Source organism: Camelus dromedarius, chromosome 17, assembly GCF_036321535.1.
Source record: "Camelus dromedarius isolate mCamDro1 chromosome 17, mCamDro1.pat, whole genome shotgun sequence".
Taxonomy (NCBI): domain Eukaryota; kingdom Metazoa; phylum Chordata; class Mammalia; order Artiodactyla; family Camelidae; genus Camelus; species Camelus dromedarius.
The window spans coordinates 35,367,541-35,389,698 of record NC_087452.1 but is presented as its reverse complement, the minus strand read 5'-3'; the positions used below and the strand labels follow the sequence as shown (position 1 = coordinate 35,389,698).

Here is a 22,158-nt window from a genome sequence, read left to right as displayed (position 1 = left end):
TGGGCCATCTCTGATGTGGTCACTTTGATAAACACAGATCCTTTACAGAGTTGAGTCTTTTCAGTACTCTGCTGAGATGGGGAGTGACGCCATCTTTTGTACTATTCAGAGGTTCTCTATCTTCAAAGAAAAAACTTAATGAGAGTTGAACTTAAGATGACTTTTTCATTTTTCTTTCATGAAAGACTTATTAATGTTTTAAATTCACTGACTGCTCTAGGCAGATAAGTGGCTACCAGTCAAGGTGCCAGCAGATATTTAAAAAAATGAATTTACTTGATCTGTTCCCTCAAGATGAAGGTATTTTATTCGATGTTTTAACAACCAACTGGAAAATAAATGCTTTGTGGGGAAAAGAGGAAAAAAATTTTTTGATATTGAAAAAATTTTAAAATATTTAAAATATTGTTTATCTCTTCTTGATCTCATCTTTTAAAATATCCATTTTCATGTATAGTGAGGGGCAAATGATATGTCAGCATAGCATGCATATGTGTTATTTAATATATATAAATATGTAATAAACAGTTGCATATTCCAAGAAGGTATGAGCAGAAGGGACAAAGAAGTGCTTCTTGTTGGTCTTGCAAGGCCTTCATTCTGGAAGCTCTGGGTCGGGGGCATGTCTGGAGCCACCATCACCTGCCTTACCCTGCTTCTCAAACCCATGGAGGGCTTTGCCCTGTGGAATTGTCTGTTTGGTCTGTAGGGTACAAGCAGAATGGCTCCAAGCATTTGGAAATACAGTTTACTCTCTGAAAAATGAATGAGTAAAATGCAACCCCTGTGAGTGAGAAGATCCCTCTGACCAGCAGAAAACCAACTGCCATCTGGAGATCCCAGGTGATCAATGAGATCATTCATGAAAGCCAGCCCAGAATAGGGTTGTGATTTACGAGGGAAAGCCCAGTAACTGGTGGTATGCCCTGTCCCTTTCTATGAACAAGGGGGTGACCTCTGAACCAGCAGTCTCACTGTTGGGAGGGTCAATCATTAAAATGCAGGTTCCAGACCCTGCTCCAGATTGTTGAGTCAGAACCACTGGTTGGAGCCTAGGAATCTGCACCTGACCAGCCGTCCCAGATGCTCACTTAAGCTTGAGGGTTCTTGGTGCACAGTGCAGTGTGGGCAGTGTCTGCCACTGGGACAGGGCACTAGGTCAGGGTAACCAGGTGAGCACCCTCTCCATGCAGGAGTCCCTGCTCTTTGAGCCTGAGGGTCACCCCACAACCTACCTTAGGGGATGAGACTTTGCCAGGCCAGCATGGGTGTTGGGGGTTTGGCATGAGGAATGGTCTTAATGAAGTTAGTCCCTTGGCCCCTAGTATCCATATTCTCATTTCCCTCCTCAGTTTCTTATGTCTTGACCAGCATTCCCACCCCAAGCAGACTACCATAGGCATTGAGGAGACCACACCAGGACCCATGGACCTTGTGGGGGTCGTCAGCCACCCATCTTCCTGAGGAAGCCCCTACAAGACCAATGACCTGTTTCTCCATGAGCAGCAGCACATAGCAGATGAAAGGTCCAGCACCTGGGTCTGAGATAATGCAATAATGCAGGACCCACAGGCAGAGGCTAGCTGACACGGAAGGACTCTGTGACTCCCCAGGGCTCACTAGAGCCAAGTTATGATGCAGGGATGAAGGCTGCACCCCAACATCTCCTGCTAGCCCCCTTCCTACTCAGTCCTCCAGTGCCCAAGGCTGGCCCATTTGGAATAGGATGACTCAGATCCCATAATCCCTTAGCTATCTTCCCATCATGTTTACCTTGCTTCTCCCGTAGTGACTTCTGGAAATTTAGCGCCTCCTTGGTCACGTCAATCTCCCGCTTGATGGCATTGATGCGGTGTGTGGTCTCACTGGCCTTTTTCCTCCTCTCATTCAAGATGGATTTGTTTTCTTTGAAGATGCGGTTGATCTCACTACCTCGCTCGTTCTTAAAGTCCTCAAAGGCCACAGGCTTGGAGGGCGGGGTGCTGGGCCTGAAGACGGAGGGAGAGGAGGAGGAAGAAATGAGGCAGTTGTCTTCGAGCAACCAGGCACTTCACCTTTCTTCCCTGGGGCTTCTGTGAGCAGGAGGTCAGAATTCCTGGGCACCACCTACCCCAGATGGGAGCTAAACTGTATGGGAATCATTCTCCCATCTCTGTTTTACTCAGCACACAAAGGCATGTGACTATTGCAGAAAATGAGGAAAGCAAGGAAAAGTAGAAAAAACAAAACAAAAACACGCACACACAAAAACAGAAAACAAAAAGAAACCACTCACTACCTATTGGCAACCACACTTTGATGTATCTCCTTCAGGGATCTCTTTGATAAAATTTTTAAATGTTTGGGGTCATGCAGTATATATAATTTTATATTTTACTTTTTTCACAGAAGCATTCTTTCATGCTATTAAAAACTCTTTGAGGAGTCTGGTTAATGAGATGTCAGATGAAGTGTTGTACAGGGGAAAGTAGATTGTCTGCAACTTACTTTGAAATCCATTAGGTAAAAAAGATGGGTGGAGGGTGAAGAGAAAGAGAGATACATGATGAAATACACATAGTAACATTAATTGTAGAATCAAGAGAGTTTTCACTATACAATTCTTTCAGTTTCTCTGAATGTTTGGAAATGTTCACAGGCTGGGGAAAAATTCTTCATGTGCATCTTTGTACTTTTCAAGGGCAGAGATAATAATTCACTTAGTGCCCTTTTCCTAATGTTGGCTACTGAAGGTGTAACCAAAAAAAAATTTTTTTTCTTTGTAAATTAGTGACACAATGAACATCTTTTTGTATAAATCTTTGTCCACATCTCTAAGTATTTCCTCAGGCTAGACCCCTAAAAACTTAATTTCTGACTCACCAGGAATAGGAATTAGGTGGCTGGAGGAAGGGGTCTCATACCTTGAGAATTTTGTATCTTTTGAATATATTACTTATCCAAAAACATGCAAATTTAACTATTTAAATAATTGCTATTTGGAGGGTCTAATGATTCTGTGTATAATTACGTATCTTGGATGACTCGTGGTCAAACCATTATGATTGTGTATAAGCCACTGTGTTTCTTCTTTTTGGACTGTGCTCCTAGTCTTTGCCCATTACCCCCTATTTTATTTCTCTTCTATCTGCAGGTGCTCTTCCCTTGTTGAAGATCACATTCTGGTTTTGTATGATCTAGGGCAGGAGCTAGCATTAGATGGTCACCTGAGTGGGCGTAATTCCTCCTTTGGGGAGTCTGAAGTATTGGAGGTCTCTCGGTCCCGCAGAAGCATGTCTTTGACATCCCCATCCTTGGAGGATGGGGTCAGCTGGGACTTGGAGGCGGAAACTTCCAACTCCTTGCTCACAGGGCTGCTTGCACCTTCCTTTCTTGCTGAGGAGCTGGAAGGAGAAGGCAGAGAGACCCCAGGCTCAGTCATGCAGTGAGGGGTCTCCAGCGCTGAAGGGAGTGACCTCACTCATCACTCAAACACCAGAAGCCCCATCCCACTCAGGTCCTCTTAACCTAGGCCAAAAGGTAAAGAGTACAACCCTAAGCCATGCAGATGGGGAGGAAGAGAGCATCTCTCCCTTTTGTCAGAACAAGAAGCCTCCCTCCAGCAGTCTGGGCAGTAGACAACTGGGAAGAATGGGCAGTCTCCAGGTTTGAATGCATGACAACCTTTAGGGTGGGCAACAGGCTCTAAGGAGCATCATAGCTGCTGAGGTATTAGTCACACAGGCATCCCTGGGAAGAAGTGGCAGAGCCCCCACCCAGGGTGCATCTATCTGCGGACCAACAGTAAAGCAGGGCACATCTGCCCTGCTGCTCTGACAAGTCCATGACCTGCTTCTCCCCGCCTCCATCAATGGTTCCAGGAAAGTAGCCATCCTGCCTCTCCAAGTGATGGCTCCCGAGATCCTCCCTCCCAGAGAGGCACATGCAGGCAGGACTGTACTGCAGGAAAGATGTCCACAGCTCTTCCCACTGTTTCTTTCTCTTTTCTTCTTGCAGCAAGTGTGGCTTAGGGGTCCAAGCCTCAATCCATCTATTACTGCACTGATTACCCAATGGCAGAACAGAGGGGGCGGGGCTGTGACTGCCCTTCCTGAAGAGGCAGTAGGAAGCCAAGGCATCCTGCTACCTGACCCCAGTCCTGCATGTGACAGTTTTCTTCTACAATCAGCTTTGGCCCATGACATTTTACAAGTGATAATGATGGTAACAACATATTTCTATTGAGTTCTTCCAAGTACAGGGACTGCATTTACTCACTTATCCTCACAACCACGCCAGTGACTTTGATGCTATTATTATTATTATTATTCCCATTTTAGGGATGAGGAAACAGAGGCAGAGAGGCTCTCCTGCCTCACACAAGGTGACCCCTTGGGTGAAAGAAGTACAGCACAGAGACAGGAGCCCAGGCATTACCTCCGGAGCTGGTGCTCTTGTCCACCACGACATTCCAGGGAGGCTGGCTCATTAAGGGAACATTGACCCTCTTCCCACCCTGCACCCACAAACAAGTCTTGCCTGAAAGGGGAATTGGGAGTTTTTAGGTGACAGGGGAGCCAATCAGCTGGGTCACAGAAGGAATTTGGTGGTGCAGGATGGGTTTCCACATGCAGTACCGGAGGGCGAGTGCTGGCCAGCTTCTCACTTCCGCTCTACCACTCCTCAGCAGTGTGACCTTGGGATGACTTCCCCTCTCTCAGCCCTGGCTTCCTCATCAGTAAAATGGAAACATCAACTCCCACCTCATGGAACTGCTGTGAGGATGACAGGTGATCAGCCCCACCCCTGGCTCCACAGATGCTGCTAGTACTGGCAGGAGTGACATCCATTGTGAGCAACCAGTAACTAAGATACCAGGAGGAAGGGAGGGACAGCTTTTGTCCTCCCCTTTACCAGCCAGGCAGGGCCAGGTGCTGAACAGCCAGAACAGCAAGAAGGTCACTCACCTGAACTGCTCTTTGAAGGTCTTCTTGGACTTGGATTTCTTCCCAGGTTTGGTAGAGAAAGGGGCAACTCCGAGTCCAAAGCCTTGCCCGTCAGGCTCGCCGACTAGGTGGCCGTCAACGTCTATGAGCCCTGCCTGAACAGAGGCCAGTTACAGGTCTGTGGGTTAGGTTAAGGGTGCAGGCCCCTGGGGACCCAAGTCCAAAGGCTTAGGTGGGCATGTTCATCCCACACACTGCGATGTGGTTCCTGCTGATGTCAGCTGCAGTCTGTCCCCAGAAGAGCTGTCTCTGACCCCCTTCCCAATTGTCCACTTTCTACATCAACTTCTATCATGATCTGGTGTCTCATTCCATACACTGAGGCTCTTGAAGCCTGTTTCCAACCTACTCTGGGAACTGGTCTTGTCTCCAACTTATGGAGATCATTTTGAATTCATATGTGGTTTACTATTGCTTGAGTCCCCCATGCCCCTGGTGTTGCATCCCACATCTGCTCTAATGTAGGATCTGACTGCCTCTGGAAAGGTCTGGGGATGGAAAAATCTGTCCTCCTCCTGTCTCCTCTTGTTGGCAGGAGGTAACTGTGCTTACCTTCTGGACAGCAGAGATGGTTGCAAAGTCATTCTTGTCTACAAGGGTGTACTTTCTGCGCAAAGAGGATTCCACTTCCTGTTCCTGTTGTCTTGGGAGAGAGAGCAAAAGAACCCCTTACACCTGGGGCCATACTGAACCCACAGGGGCAAGAACCAAGTACTGGAGTTAGAAGTCCAGTGGCCCCTTGTGATGGAGCCACACCCCCCATCATGAACCAGACCAGACCAAATAAGCTCATTCTCAGCTCCCCACTCCCCAGTGCGCATACCGTCCAGTCCCCAGACCTGCTGTGGCCACCCTGGGTGCCAGGCACAGTTGCTCTAAGACCTTTAATAAGGACTGTAAGCCTGCCTTGGGACCAGGCTTTCCCACCCATCTGTCTCTAAAAGCCCCCTCAGAACCACATGCCAGCTATCACGTGATACCACCCACTATGGGCCAGTCGGGCTACAGGTACATCTGTACTCAAATAAACCACAAATGCCTCCTGAGGTGGGGAGGGAGTGCAGGAAGTATTCAAAATACACTTCTCCAGCCATGCTCAGGACTGGCACTTCATAAAGACCTCCTGTCCAATTAACAAACTCAGGAAACCAGGGACAGCCTTCTCTCTGAGGAGCCGTGGAATGGAGGGCTGTCCTCCTCACTTCCCCCAGGGGAAGGGAAGGGCAGGAGGATCTGAGAGCTCAGGGGCAGAGACTGTCTGGGACACCAGGGGCCTGCATGTACCCAGAGGACTCGGATGTGACTCCTCACACACCAGAGAGAAGGTGGTGTACTTGGAGGCTAGCGCCCAGACCACAGGGAATAAAAATGGCAGCCTGATGTAGGAGTAGGGTGGATGGGTAGGTCCCTTACCTCAGAACCACCCGGAACTGGTTGAACACCTCTTGGATTTGTCTGAGGTTGATAATCTGGTAGTAAAGAAAGCAAGGCAGAGGTTAGACCAAGGGCACCATGGGACCGAGGCTGTGTCTGTGTTAGTAGAGAAACCAGGACTTTTTGGCTAATCCTTGGACCACCTGTCGTGAGAATGTGACATCTGAAAACAGCCCCTCAGCAAAGTGGCAATCAAGCCATCTTCAAGAACAGAGAAATACCTGATTAATAGTTTTAAAACTATTTACTGAGGCTATAAAAATCACCTTTTCTGAGTGGACATCTCTCTATACATTTAAAATGATTCTAGTTCTTGAAAATGCTAAGAAAAATTTTAAATAAAATTTATTGTCCTCCTGCTTCCAAAAGGTGCCATTATAAATCTTTCTGTGTGGGCACAGACACACACACACGTGTGGCTGGAGGAAGGCCATCAGCCTCCCTCTCAGCCCCGTAGCCTGCCAGTATTACCACAATGCCTCTGTCAGCTGGGGGCTGCCCTTGCTAGGAAGACCAGAAGAGGCTGCTCCTCAATTGTCCCAGGCCTGCCTTTTGCAGCGGCTCACGGTAACAGGCCAGGCCAGGGTCTGCCCATGAGCTCCCTGATGAGGGACTTGCTGGCCTGTGCTATAAAAACAGAATGCATCTTTCCACCTGAGAGCACTTCCCTGTGTGCTGTCTCCTCCTTGGCCTACTCCAGCATGGGCCCTGGGTCGGGGAGGGGGACAGTCTTCCTTATAGACAACCAGCATGACCATCATCCTTTACTGCCTTCACTCTGCCTGGCACAGCCAAGCACCTGAAATGCTACACCTCAGTTCATCCCCATTTGAAACTTTCCCTCCCCAGTGCACAGGTCAGGCCACCAGAGTACACGAGGTTGAGCATTTTCCTGAGGTCACTCGGCAAGGAGACAGCTGAACTGGGATTTGAGCCAGGGTAGCCTGGCTCAAGGGTCTGTGCTTGTGCCCCGAGTGATGGACCCCCTCCAGTGTGTTCAAAGTTGTTTAAGGCCATTGGCCACTCTGTAGGGCACCCCTAGCCCTGCAACCCCAAAATGTGAATGCTGAGGCCTCAGTGGGCTGAAGAGCCCCTGAGGCCAGGAGTCCAGCACCACCTACCCTGCACCCCCTGTACCCACTCAATGTGAGGTTCTGAGGTTAGCAGGACATGCATCAGGGTGTGGCTGGGAGAGGGAGGCCCAGGCCAGCTGGGCATGGTGGTCCCAGGGAGGGGATCCTTACGTCAATCTCATCCAGCGTCCCCTCCAGGTACCTCCGCACCTGGGAGTTGATCTCAGCAATCTGAATTTCATCCATGGGGTCATAGTTCACAAGAGTGCGATTGGCCTTGGAGGAGAATAAGGAACATGTTAAGTTCCAAGCACTGGAGCCCAAGCAGGGAAGGCAGGGACCATCCTGAGAACCAAAGTAAGGAGATTGGGCACAGACTTTGGCCACCCAAGCTGGTGCCATTCCCTTCATCACCAGGTCCTGGTGGGGCCTGAACCACCAGCCAGGTACTCACTCAGGTCTGCAAGGGACAACCAAGTGGGGCAGGGAAGGAAAGGCTGCCCAACACAGGGCTTGCTACTCTAAGCAAGGGGGTTCTACTGGTTGAGTCTCAGCAGACTCTGTAGGATGAGGGTCACAGGAAGGAGGGGCTGCCTCTGCCTCATGGCTCCTCTGGACAGTAAGCATCAGCTCAGACAGCCTGTTGGAGGACTTCTGCCCCCATCCACTGTCTTCATGGCTCCCTGCTGCTGCCCTTCCCCCACCAACTAGCCTGCTCCACCTCCCCTGACCTTCACCCATCATACTGTCTGTCCTTGTACCCCTACCTGCCAGGCGTCTGGCCAGTGCCCCTCATCCCCCTGCCCATTGCCTGGCTCTGCTCCCTGACTATCTGACACCCACATCTTCCTGTTCTTCCAGTACCCCTGCCCTCCAGACATCCCTGGCCCCCAAGTCTCTCTTCCCCACCCCAATCTCCATTCCCTCAGTCTCCCTGTCTACTCAGCCCCTTTACCCATCTGGCCCCCTGTCCACCAAGTCCCTCTGCCTGCCCACCCCACTGCCAATCCAGCATCCATGCCTTGATGCCTTGCCCCCTCCCTACCTAGTCCTTCTGACCAACTGGTACCCTGACTACAGTTCCTCTAGCATTCCAGCCCCCGCCCTCCACCGTAACCTTTAGCCACTTACCAGGCTGTCATGGATGGCTAGCTCCTGCTTGAGCAATGCCAGCTCCTTCTCCAGGTTCTTGACCATTCGCTGCCAGGGAAACATATTAGGGTGGGGGGAACAGGGAGGACGGTCAGAGAGGCCACCTTGCCTCTCCCATATCACGTCTACAATTCCCCACACTGTGCTGGGACATCCTGGCCCTTCCTGGTAATCTATGGAGTGTGATCTCAGCATTTAAACAATTCCCTCCCCACTGGTGACTTTTCCCCAACTGGGTGAGTTTAGAGACTGAAGGGGTGGTCTCAGCAGTCCCCTGACCTCTGCCTTTTACCACACAGGAGACTGAGAACAGAGTGAGCACAGGCAGCCATGGGGCCACCTCAAATCCCAGCTCCCAGGAGCTACAAGATATTTTCTGTCCACCAGGGTAATGGCCCTCTTAGTGCAGCCCATGCATCCAGGATGCTTTCCACCCTTATCCTTCCCAATCACTGCACAACTATCACCGTTTCTTACTGATAATCAGGTATGCCACCTCCAATCTATTGCTGCTACAGACAGTGCTGCAAAACATCTTCGTACTGCTATCTTTGTGTCCTTATAGGTGCTCTACGAGGCTCTGTGTGGTCTGCCCCCTTACTCCTTTCCTACCTTCTCCTCCTGCTCACTCTACCCCCACCAGATTGGCACACTCCTGCCTCTGCATTCCCTGTTCCCTTTGCCTGAGACACTTTTCTCCCAGGTATTTCCATGGCTTACTCCCTCACCTCCTTCAAGTCTTTGTTCGAAAGCTTCTAAATTAGGCGCACCTCAGTCATCCCATGTCATACTGCAATCTCCTTACCACCCCCATGCCACTCTTTTTTTAAGTCTTGCTCTAATTTTTTTTCATAGCATACATCACCAACATACCCTAGAGCAGTTCTGTCTAAAAACTTGCTAGAATGATGGAAATGTTCTATATTTGTGCCACAAGCCACATAAAGCTATTGAACACTTAAAATGTGACTAGTATAAATAAAGAAGTGAGTTTGTAATTTTATTAACGTTAACTGATTTCAGTAGCCACATATGAGTAGCAACTACTGTATTGGACAGTGAAGCTCTAGAATTTATCTGTCTTGGTTTTAAGAAAAGTTATATATATATTTAAGGGGTATGACATGATGTTTTGATATACATGTATACAGTGAAATGATTATTGCAGTCAAGCTAATTAACATACCATCTCCTCATCTAGTTACCATTGTGTGTGTGGTAAGAGCATCTGAGATCTACTTTCTTAGCAAATTTTCAGCATAACGTACAGTGTTATTAACTATAGTCACCATGTTATACATAAGATCCCTCAAACTTACTCATCTTATAACTAAAAATTATACTCTTTGACCAACATCTCCCCATTTCTCAGCCTGCCCTGCTCCTGGTAACCACTGCTCTACTCTGTTTCTATGAATTTGAATTCTTTAGGTTCCAGACACAAGTGAGAGATTATGCAGTATTTTTTCTTTTGTGTCTGCCTTATTTCACTTGGCACAATGTCCTCTAGGTTCATCCATGTTGTCACAAATGGCAGGATCTAGAACTGACCTATTTCTTATGTTTATTATCTCTCCCTCTCCCACTCTCAGCAGACTGTCAGCTCTTCAAGGACAGAGGTTTGTATTTCTGTTGGTACACTCATGTATCCCAAGTATTTAAAAAAATGCCTGGCACATAGTAAGCACTCCGTAAATTTTAGCTGAATGAATAAATGACACATTTCTAGAAGCAGAATTGCTAAGTCATTTTGCAGTTGATGATACTGCCCTGGTGTCTTTCATATAAGAAGCACAAGGGACTTCATGCTGAGAACCTTCACTGTGAACAAAATGGCTTCTTTTAGTTGTCAAAAAAGGTCAGTTGAGGGGGCCCCGACAGCTAGTTCTCAGGCCTGGTGACCAAAGCATGACCAGTCTGTAGCAAGGGGTCTTGGTATCCTGGTGGCTCAGTGGCAAATCAGGGCACAAAGCCTGACTCAAGACACACAACTGGGGTCCAGATTCTCTGGACAGCCTCAAAATGGTCCTTCAGATGGACTTCCTAGAGGTGAGCAGGAGAGGCTTGGTGGCCAGCCCCATCTCCATCCCCTCCTCCCAGCTGAGGGATCTCAGCTCTAGAAAATGCACCATGCCCCAGCTAGGAAAAGTCTGGCTGTGCTGCTGGGGGCCTCCTGCTGGATGACTCTGTCAAATGTGGCATGAGGAGCCAGGCTTAGACCTCTGGGCCAATCAGGTGATGTGTGGAAATGGGCCATCTGCTCCCATGGGTCACCAGCGTCCATGTTGCACCCTGAGAGCATGAAGACCACTCCTCCTACTGCCTGGTAGGCTTTGTGGCCTGAGGGGAGGGGATGGAGATGAGTAAGGGCTGGCCACCAAACCATGGGGTTAGATCCACAGAGCCCCAGGGGCTGTTACTTTCCTTCAGGATTTAGAATCTGGAAAGTTTAGGAGTTTGTCATGGGTTTAGGCCACACATATGCTCCTCTCCAGTAACTACTCCATAAGTTTCTTAAAGGAAACCCAAGTTATTGGTGTGTTTTTACTTTACTAGATGTTGCCAAAATACTCTCCAGAGTGGCTGTTGATTACACTTTGACCAGGAATAAATAAGCATTCCTGTTTCTGCACATACCCACCACTGTTTTGCATTGTCAGAAAATTTCTAATTTTTGCTAGTCTGAGGGTGGAATTCCACTAAGGTTTTAATTTGCATTTCCCTAGTTAATGGTGATGCTCAGCATTCCCTCTGATTGGTCAGCTCTGTTTGCTGGGAGGGATCACTCCAACTGGGAGGAAAGAGGTTCTGTAGTGACCCAGCTAGATGAGTCTGAGAGATGGTCCACACCGATTTAGCTCAGAAACAGTTAGCTCTATACAGAAACCGATGGTACGCAGAGGTCTTGAAGCCCCATATAAAAACCGACTGGGAGCTCTTTCACCTTTGTGGCAGCCTCCAAGGGGGTCTTCAGGGTCTCCGAACACTGGCCCATCCCATAGTGGAAAGGGAGTGAGCCAGGATTGCATGGGTATCTTTGGTTGAGGCAAGAAAGGAAGCCAGGCTCGTGTGATCCAGGCACCAAACCCATACACCTCCCCCACAGTGAGATGACTGCCCATAAGCCCCTTCATACCTCAGCGTCATACTTTTCATTGATGGCAGGTTCAGTGGTGACCAGCTTCATCCTGCTGGCGAACCGCAGTGAAGACAGCTGAAAAACAGATCAGACCTGTGTTCTTGGCCAGTTACTGATGAGTAGAGATATTTGCAAAACAGGTAAAAGGAGCCCACTAGGAAAGACAAATCCCTGCACAGAGGCATGCTCCACAGTGGACTGAGGGGTCCCCTGAGTCCATGGAATGACGTCTGGGGGGTCCTGCCTGAGTCCCTCTCAGGGCACAGGCAGTCAGGTGTAATTATGGCTGGGAGCCCAGCAGGCAACCACAGAAGCAGGCACTTGGGAAATGGCCTCATTGCACTAATGTCCCATGAGGAGTGGAGGGCTGCTCCCTGGCAGCAAGGAGCAGCCAGTGGTGGCAAGAGGCAGGCCTCACACCATGCTGGGCTGACTCCGTCATACCCACATGCAGTGAGTGTCACTGCATAAAGCAACACAAACCATGACAAACAGTTTGAAGGTTTTCAAACATTTGTAGAAGAGAACCATGAGCTTCCACACCCCTGGTATGCCTTTATCCCAAACCCCTGAAACCTCTCCAGCAGCATCTTGGGGCTCTGTAGGCTCAGTCCCGAGCAGGATCCCCAGTGGCATTGGGACAAGCCTCTGGGGACGGCAAGAACTAGGAGAGTTGCTTCCTGTCTGGTGACGTCTCAGGGGATAAGGGGATAGAGGGTCTTCAATGGTCTTGGAGAACATATTTCTTAAGCAGGCACCTAGGAGGCCCAATATTCACATGAGTTCAGTGAACTCTTGGGGTTCACTTGTGCTTTGCTGTACTGAGACCAGTAGGGTCCTGAAGCCTTCCTCTGGGGATGCTGTCTGCATGTCAGCTGAGCTACCCTCCTCCCTGGCCTCTCAAGTCCCAGGGTGTGTGGCAGAACTCCCCCTGGAAGCCAGGATGGTCCCTAATGCACAAACCTGGGTGGCGATGCAGGAGCATTTTGTTCTGCAGTGTCCCTAGAAATGACCTGTTTCACCTAAGTGGATTCTCCAGATGACTTAAGTTTGCCCTGAATGCCCACATTTGAGCAAAATGTCTAGGGAGAGCTTTCAAATCTATCTTACTTATGAAGGGTAGGGAGGAGAGGCAGGGAGCCCCAGACTGAGTGCCCAGCTGTGTGGACTCACCTGTGTCACTGCCTCAACCAGAATTCCTGCCTCTGGTTCCCGTAAGCTTCTTCTCTCCCCAGATCACCTGTGCCCTGATGCTGGGTTAATCTCTCTGAGTCACAATGCTGGCCACAGTCCTAACCCACTCAAACCCTGTAACAACCCCAGCCACCTGCAAGAGAACAGCCAAGGCCTCAGCCTGGCCACCAGGGCACATCCAGCCCCTCTACCTTCTTCTTCTTCCTCCCCTTCCTGAGCTCCCCACTGCAGTGGCCAGATGTTCCTGGCACGGGCCACACTTTCAGGCCCACAGTTTCCTCTGCCAGGAACATCTCTGCTTTCCCTACCACCGAGCCAGCTCAGTGCCCAAGCTTCAAGAAAAATGCCCCCTCCTCTGAAGGACTCCTCCATCTGGGCCTCTCTAACTACTTAGGGCCAATGTTGGGGACTCCAAGGCCTAAGGCCACATATGCCTCATCTCTACTGAGCTGCTCCCCCCACTGCTTTGCACACGGCAGGTGTTCGACCCCTTTCTGCTCACACCAGCCTTATAACCCCAGTCTGGAATCCTGAGTTGTTTCCAAGATTTTTAAACATGTGATTATGAAGAATGGGGAATCAGCTATCCTCCTTGATTCCAATTCCCAGGAGCAGCACCCCTGAAAGCATGGTCCTTGCCCCACAAAGCTGGCTCTCAGCCTTCTCTCCTCACACTAGCCCCCACACTGAGCTTGCCTCCTGCCTTGCCTCTTCCTCAACATAGCTTCTGCCCCTTGGTACTTGCATCCTGGCTGGGCCCCCCTCAGCAATTTTGGCTCAGACCCATCCCCTGGGTCCCTCCACCCTTAACAATGTCTATGGCTGCTGTGCCAGCTTACCCAGCCCTCACACTCATGAGGAAGGGTTATAACCCTGCTGAATTGGCTGTCTTTACATACCGTCTCTTCTAACTGGGCGGCTTCTCCATAGATGTTTGTCACGAGGACCAAATTGCAGTTTCCCCCTGCAGAAAACAGGACACAGAAGGGCCATGAACCATGTGGACTTTCTGCCAAGAGATTTCTCTGAGGCTAGTGGGGTCTATTACGATCTGAATGTTTGTGTCCCCTCAAAATTCATATGTTGAAGTCCTAACCCCCAATGTGATGGTATTTGGAGGTGAGGCCTTCAAGAAGTAATTAAGTTTAGATGAGGTCATAAGGGTGGAGCCCCATGATGGGACTAGTGCCTTATGAGAAGAGCTCTGTGTCTCTTTCTGGTCTCTCTTTTCTTTCTCTCTCTCTCTCTCTACCATGTGAAGACACAATGAGAAAGCGGCCACCTAGAGACCAGGAAGAGAGTTCTCACCAGGAACCATTCCCGCCGGACCTTGATCTGGGACTTTCAGCCTCCAGACCTGTGAGAAATAGACGTCTGTTGTTTAAGCCACCCAGTCAGTGGTATTTTGTTATAGCAGCCTGAGTTGACTGAAACAGGGTCAGAGAGGACATGTGCAAGCATGCACGTGGCTGGGAGGCAAGTGGAGGAGGGAGAGAAGAGGGAGAGGCTGCCGTCTGTACCTAAAAGGAGAGCCAGGGGAACGGCAAGGAGAAATGGCCTGGGGCAGGGCAGAGGGCTTTGGGCCAGGGCTTTGCTCAGAGGGGCACTCAGTTAATAATCACACACCAACTATGTGTCATCAGGCCCAACACGAAAGCCTGGGAACCCAAGGATGACAGGACACAGCCCCAGCTCCTCAATCGGAGGCTGTAGGGAAGGGAAGACATCATGGGAGAGGCCCTCTACCTGGGTCTTCAAAACAATGAAGGATTCTGTCAGCTGGTTCAGGGATGAGGGGAGAGGATAAGGTATTCCCAGTAGAAGCAAAAGCTTAAGCAAAGATTCTGAGGAGTGAACAGAATGGCATGCTGTGGGTGACATCAGAGGGCACTATGCTTGATTCTGCCTTTTCAAGTGTGTCTAAGGTCACTGTGAAAGGCTGCAGGTAAGTCCACGCCACCAGGAGGGAGCAATTCCATTATCACCAGTAGCAGATGTGGCAGACCTGTCCCTCCTCCCTGGGCACCAACCACACCCTCACCTAACGAGTCCTTCAGGGCGTGGGTGAGCTTGCACTGCCGGAAGGGGATGTGGTCTCGCTTCTGGTCCCCAAGGGCAATGATGGCCTGCTCCAGGAATGACAGCGACTTGTTGATGTAGGTGGCTTCCTTCAGGACTCGGCCCTCTGACTACAAACCAAAGGTCAGTTCCTCTTCAGACCAACTGGAGAGGCTGCCCCACAAAGAACACTGCAGGTCTGTGGGTAGGCCAGAGCCTCCTTCCCAGAACCAGGGTCTTCTCTCACTGTCATGAGATTGTATTCCATCTTGGGCTAATACAAACCCTCACAGGAACATACACGCAAATACTCATGTGAATGCTCATGCGAATATTAATACTTATGTGAATATTCATATGGATACTCACTTAAGAGTCACACTAAATGAATGCACATGGGTATATTTGTGTAGACACTTGAGCAAATAATCCTGGCAACGTACAAACATTCATACAATACATAAACGCATTCATATGAATACACATAGGAATGCTCATCTGAATGCTCTTGTGAATGCTTATGCTAATACACTCATCTGAATACTTATGTAAGATGAAATACTTATGCAAATATTCATCATGTGAAACTCACACTCACACAGAAAAATGCTAACATGAGCATGGAGCATTTACTGAGCTCTGCCTGAGTGCTAGGTCCTTGCTAAGAATTTAGGAGCCATCATCTTATTCAATGTTCACAAAAATCCTGTCAGGTAGGAGCTGCCTCTCTGATGCAGCTGTTTCACTACTGCCAGTTCTGTCCCTCCAGCTCCACTGCGCCTAGCTCAGGACTGTGCTCACAAATGCCCAGTGAGTGATAGCCCACATGCACAGGCACTAAGTTGGAAACCAGGCCATGGCTTGTCTTGTTAAGGAAGAACTTCCTGCTCCCCACTTACCCCAGACTTCCCCAGCCTTTCCGAGCCTGCTAGATCCACCAAGTTGATTTTGGAAGTGATGTACTTTTCATTTGATAAGGTCCGCGAATGGGCCTATGAAACACCCAAACAGAGGTTAGACTGCCACAGTGAGCAGGTCACAAGGGGATCAACTGCCCCTCCCAGGCTATTCAAAGAGCCTGCACCTACCTCCATGTAGATGGTGAAAATGCAGTGTGACCTAGATGAGCTCTTGTTCATCGTGTGGGAAGCTATAATCCTGTTGGTCTCTCCCTGAAGAAAAGGGAAAACACAGACGTTTTGAAAAATTAAAATAATAAGGCATGGGGGGAAGGTATAGCTCAAGTGGTAGAGCGATGCTTAGCATTCAGGAGGTCCTAGGTTCGATCCCCAGTATCTCCAATAAATAGCCTTACTTACCTCCCCCTCCCCGAAAGAACCCAAAAAACAAACAAAAACAATAAAATAATAAGCTACTGGGGTCATTTTTCAACCATATACAAGTGATCTTTGTATCACTGCAATCAGCCAGGCCTTCCAGGCGAATCTCATTTATAAACTAGTAGAAGAGAAGACAAGTTGGAGTCCAGTCCTGCACTTTCACTTCCTGCTAGAGATGTATGAATTTATACAGCTTTCTGAAAAGCAAAGTGGCAGTAAGAATTAAGAGTCTTAAAAATGTTCATGAATACTGAATCATAACCAACCTACATATCCAACAACTAGGGAATGATCTATCTGTACATGGAATGTTATGTAACCAGGAGAATGTTGATAGTTTTTAACAACGGAAAATGCAGAATCATAGCAAACTGACTTCAACAGCACAGTAAAAGAACTGTACACTACAACAAAGTGGCGTTTATCTCGGGATGCAAGGATGCTTTGACATATGCAAATCAGTCAATGTGGTACACCTCAGTAACACAATGAAGGATAAAATCCTATGATGGTACAATCTAAGGAATACAAAAGCAATCACAGAAGAAAGCATAAACAAATGCTACTACCAAGATGTTTATAATGGTCACTTCTGAGTTTGGGGTTTATAAGTAGTATTTTTATGTATACAGGTTTGTGCTTTCATTTTTTTTTACAGTGGATGTGTATTAATTTTGAAAATTAGGAAAAATCAATATTTGTATTTTTAAAGGGACAGCAGGTCCTTGCCTCTAAATCACAGGATTGGGCACTATGACCACAATACACTTAAAAGGAGATATGGCAGAAGGGGCTGTTCTTAGAGAAAAAGATCCTTGTGGGAGGGACTCCCTCCTCCTTATAGGCCCCTGGGAAATGCTGTGAACAAGCTCCAAATCAGTGATGCCACATTCCTCTCCCCATCCTCCTTCAAAGAGGAAGGGAGGCCTTGGTCTGTGGAGCGGGCCTGGCTGACCCCCAGGCTCTATCTCTATAGCCTCTCACTGTCTACTTGTCTTTCAGATTCACTGACATCTGCCAAGAGTTGCAGGGGTCACTTCACCTTTATCCTTTAGTCCTCTCTTTCTGAAGTACCCTCTTTGCTTGTCTTTCTGGCTTCTAATTAAGCAAACTCTGGAGGCCAGAGAAGTGCCTTTTCCTCCACAAAGAGTCCCTTGCTGGCTGTCCCCACCCTGGCCACATCCATCCAGGTGTCTGTCACTCCTGGAGTACAGCTCACACTATGTCCTGGTTGTCACTGGTTTCCCTCCCACCCTTCCCTGTTCAGTAGTGAACTCCTTACGACTCCCATTTAACCTTCCACCATCATTGCCCAGCAAGGATGTGGCCCTTGAGGAATTACTGTTGCAAACAAAATGCCTGGTTCAATTCTAAATATGAGTGCTTGAGCAGTACCAGTCATGCTTTTGAACAGCATCCACTGAGCACTTATTTTATGCAAGGCCCTGTGGTCGATGCTCAAAGTGCCTGATCCCATTTGGTGTAGTCACTATGGAAAACAGTATGGAGGTTCTTCAAAATTTTTTAAGTAGAACTACCATATGATCCAACAATTCCACTTCAGGATATTTATAAAATAAATGAGTCACAGGGATGTGTGTACAGCATGGTGATTATTAATAATACTGTATTGCATATTTGAAAGTCACAAAGAGTTGCTCTTAAAAGTTCTCATCACACACAAAAATAATGTGTGACTATGTATGGTGACAGATGTTAACTAGGCTTATTGTGGTCATCATTTTATATAAATATTGAATTATATATATATAATAAATATTGAATATATATTCAATAAATATTGAATTATGTTGTACACTTGAATCTAATATAATGTTACAAGTCAATTATAAAAATACTTGATCCCATCTGATTCTCATAACAACCCTTGGGATAATGATAGGTTAAAAAAAAAGTGTCTCCACTTTTACAGATGAGCAAACTGGGGCTTGGAGAGATTCATGGTTTGCTCAACACTAAGGCTTCAGAGCTTGAAAGAAATCTGGACTTGAGCCTAGGTTCCCCAATTCCAAGCCCTACACCTTTTGCACTGTATCTCAGCCCAAAACTTAAAGGGGCTTCTCGCAATACAAGGGACTAAGTGTTCAGAAACCTTCCTACTGCAAAACACCTAAAAATAGTAGACAGAATATTTTAAACTTCCTTTTGAATGCATGGCTGAGATTGCAAGAAAGTAAGGCAAAATACCTAGGGGCCAGACACAAAGCAGAAGCAGGAATCCAGGAATTATAAACAAGAACCAATGTTCTTATTGTCCTGAGAGCAACCTGCAAACTGGGTGTTGTCAGACATTCCTTGCTGAATTTCTTGGTGTTTCTCTGAGCAATGAAATTGACCTGTTATAAAGATAGAGAAAATCTCCTCTTTCTCCCAAAGCTCTTCACATTCTGAAGGTGGTAGACCTGGAGCCACCTGTCTCCTTCCCCATCTCCCTCCACTTCCATCCCCCTACCCAAGCTGTCTGCTCCAATACAAAGGGTAATAAAATCTTTCTTCCTCCTTCAGAGCCAAATGCTTAACTTTCAGTGCAGAGGCCTTCCCCTCCTTTCCCAAGAGAGAATTTACTTACATTCCAAAATAAACCACACGCTCTCTCTCATTCTCCCCTTTTGTCCCTATCTGCCCCTCTCCACATCCAATCTCTCTCTATCCCCACAGAGGAGAAGAGAAGTAAATGTAGCAGCTCCTATATAAACCCTGAGATTCACAATTTTGAAATTCCTCTCCAGTAAGATAGACACCCCCTCCCTTCTGTAAACATATGTGACATCTGCCTTCACTGTGTTGCTCTATGGGGACCTGGGGTGTAGGAAACTGTGCTACAGTATTATTAAAACCACTGCGACCACTGTGAGGCTGAGTAATAAAGGTCTGATTTCTGATTCAGAGGCCTGGTGTTTCTAGGTGTCTTTGTCTATCTGTGCATGTGTGTGTGTGTACATGTCTTTGTGGGAGGGGTCCTTCACAGGTTTGGACTCAACACCGTGTAATGTAACTATGCAGATGAAGTCAGAAAAAGGTTTGGATCTACCCAAGGAAAAGTGTCTGCTAACCCATGTCCCTGAAGTCTATGCCTTTTAGCAAAGGGGAAATAGAGGAAAATCTGCTGCAGAAAGTGGAAAGGAGGGAAACTATTTCAGCACTGGCATTATCTCTGGACAGAACAGGGAAATATATATATGTATATTCCAAGAATTTACAATCACAGCCTCAACCAAACATGAGATTGGGGCACAAGTATATACTACTTTAAAGTTCTGATAACCTTAAAATAAACATCTGATTTAAAAAGGCCCTGGATTGGGAATGTCCCCAGGCACCTGAAAGAAAAATCTTCTCTAAAGTAACATATTCTCAACCCAAGCATCAAAGAAGACCCACTAATAAAGGTCCAAGGGAGTAGAGCTTATAATCAAATCACAAAACATAGATGGAAACAAGGTACCATAAGCAAGAATCAGAAAGAATATCTGCAGAAGTGACTCTCAGAATGTTAAGATAGTGGAATTAGTAGGTAAAGAATATAAAATAAGTATGTTTACCATGTTTAAAGAAATAAAGGAATCAAAAACACAGGAAATGAACAAAATTCTATAAAATAACTAGCAAGGTTTATAAAGAACAACATAGAACTTTTGGAAACGACAAAATAGAATACTTTAAATTAAAGAGAAGATTAAATACTAATCTGCAGAAGAGAGAATAAGGAAAATAGAAAATAAATCTGAAGAGATTACCGTTCTGCTTTCTGGTTCCATGTGGAAGAAACTTGAAAGTCATCACTTTATCCTAACAACAAGTAAAAAGCTAAACACACTGAAAAATCAACAACCCTTCTTAAATCTGTAAGAGAAATGAGGTCACAGGGCAAATCGCTGACAAAATTGCAGAGACAGACAGGCAGATACAGAGAATGACATCTCAGACCAGAACTGTCCATGGGAACTTGTGTTAAGAATTTCCTTTTATCCAGTACTTTATGTCCAGCTATCAAGAAAAAATTACAAGACAGCAACAGCAGAATACACATTCTTCTCAAGTTGACATGAAACATCACTAAGATAGACCATATTTAGGGCCATGAAACACACCTTAACACATTGAAGCGAATAGAAATCATACAATGTCTGCTCTTAGACAATAATGGAATTAAAGTAGAAACCAATAACAGAAATATAATTAGATAATTTCAAAACATCTGAAGATTAAATGATACATTTCTAAATAACACACGGGTCAAAGAAGAAATCTCAAGAGAAATATTTTGAACTAAATGAAAATAAAAACATGACATCAAAGTTTGTGGGATGCCATGAAAGCAGTGCTTAGAGGGAAATTACACTGCTGAATGCATGTATTAGAAAAGAAGAGTGCTTGCTTAGGCAGCACATACACTAAAATTGGAACCATACAGAGATTAGCATGGTCCCTGCACAAGGATGACACCCAAATTCATGAAGTATTCCATATTTTTAAAAAGAAAAAAAAAGATCTAAAAATCAATCATCTAAGTTTCCATCACAGGAAATCAGAAAAAGAAGAAGTTAAATCCAAAGTAAGCTGAAGAGAAGAAATAATAAAAATTAGAGCAGAAATCAATGAAACTGAAAATAGTAAATCAATAAAGAAAATCAATGAAACCAAAACCTGACCCTTTAAAAAGACAAATAGAATTGGTAAGCCTCCCCAGGCCAACTAAGAGAAAAAGACAACATAAATCACTAATATCAGAAATCAAAGAGGGGATATCATTGCAGATCCCATGGATATTAAAAGGATAATATTATGAAAAAGTGTAAGCCCACAAATTTGATAACCTAGATGAAATGGACCAACTCCTTGAAAGACATCATCTGCCAAAACTCGCAGAAGGCATAGACAACCTGAACAGACCTGTATCTATTAAAGAAATAGAATTAATAATTAATAACCTTCCAAAATAGAAATCACAGGCCCAGATGGATTTACTGGTGAATTCCACTGAACATTTAAGTTAGAGATAAAAGGATAAATAACAAGAAAGAAAGGTTAAGAGACATGGAGAACAGAGTGAAGAAGACAGAAGTCTGTTTAATCATAATTCCAGAAGGAGATAATTGGGATAAAAAAGGATGAAGTAATATTCAAAAGAATTATGGCTGAGATTTTTTTCAGTTGATAGAAAAGACATGAATCCTCAGATTCATGAAGTATAACAAATCACAAGAAAGATTGCTTCCCATCAGTGACTGAATATAGCAGGGATACTAATACAGATCTGTTCTTACTTGGCCAACTTTGGCTCAAAGATTCCCAACTTATTTACACTGAACCTTCTTTACACCGCATGGCAGTCTAGGATGCTTCTACCCAACTTTCCCTCCCTTCACTTGAGGTAAGACTAGCATCATGGCTTGATGGTTATCCAGCCTTACCTGGCTCCCTTCCTACTTCCTTGACACACAAATTTCCCCTCATAAAATCTTTGCACATTTAATCCCATCCTGACATCTGCTTCTCAGAGAACCCAGACTAACATAATTTTAAAAGACTGTTGAATAGACCAACAGTTGACTTCTCACCAGTGACAATGGAAACCATAATTTTGCAATGATATCTTTAATGTGGTAAAAGAAAACAAATGCTAAAATAGAATTTTATGTCCAGCAAAAATATTTTTCAAGATTGAGGGGAAAAAAAGCAAGCCACAGGAAATAGAAATTATTTATATACATATAACTGCAAAAAGAACTAGTTTTCAGAATATGTAAAGAATTTATACA

General features: G+C 46.3%; 1 protein-coding gene and 1 non-coding gene across 4 annotated transcripts in view; one reads left to right on the top strand and one right to left on the bottom strand.

Annotated features, from left to right (window-relative positions):
* Positions 1 to 22,158, bottom strand: part of KIF9 (kinesin family member 9) — a 41,773-nt gene that overhangs the window by 7,704 nt on the left and 11,911 nt on the right. For all 3 annotated transcript variants that reach the window (XM_031470197.2, XM_010997283.3, XM_031470198.2), the window contains 12 exons: positions 16,124 to 16,207; positions 15,935 to 16,027; positions 15,019 to 15,166; positions 13,877 to 13,941; positions 11,781 to 11,858; positions 8,624 to 8,692; positions 7,664 to 7,768; positions 6,399 to 6,454; positions 5,538 to 5,628; positions 4,947 to 5,080; positions 3,207 to 3,383; positions 1,774 to 1,988 (listed from right to left, as the gene is read on the bottom strand). In XM_031470197.2, coding sequence (XP_031326057.2) covers positions 1,774 to 1,988; positions 3,207 to 3,383; positions 4,947 to 5,080; positions 5,538 to 5,628; positions 6,399 to 6,454; positions 7,664 to 7,768; positions 8,624 to 8,692; positions 11,781 to 11,858; positions 13,877 to 13,941; positions 15,019 to 15,166; positions 15,935 to 16,027; positions 16,124 to 16,207 — 1,315 coding nt within the window. The remainder of the gene's footprint in view (positions 1 to 1,773; positions 1,989 to 3,206; positions 3,384 to 4,946; positions 5,081 to 5,537; positions 5,629 to 6,398; positions 6,455 to 7,663; positions 7,769 to 8,623; positions 8,693 to 11,780; positions 11,859 to 13,876; positions 13,942 to 15,018; positions 15,167 to 15,934; positions 16,028 to 16,123; positions 16,208 to 22,158) is intronic.
* Positions 20,767 to 20,870, top strand: LOC116158387 (U6 spliceosomal RNA). The gene has a single exon (XR_004142693.1). It is a non-coding gene; the product is annotated as a U6 spliceosomal RNA (small nuclear RNA).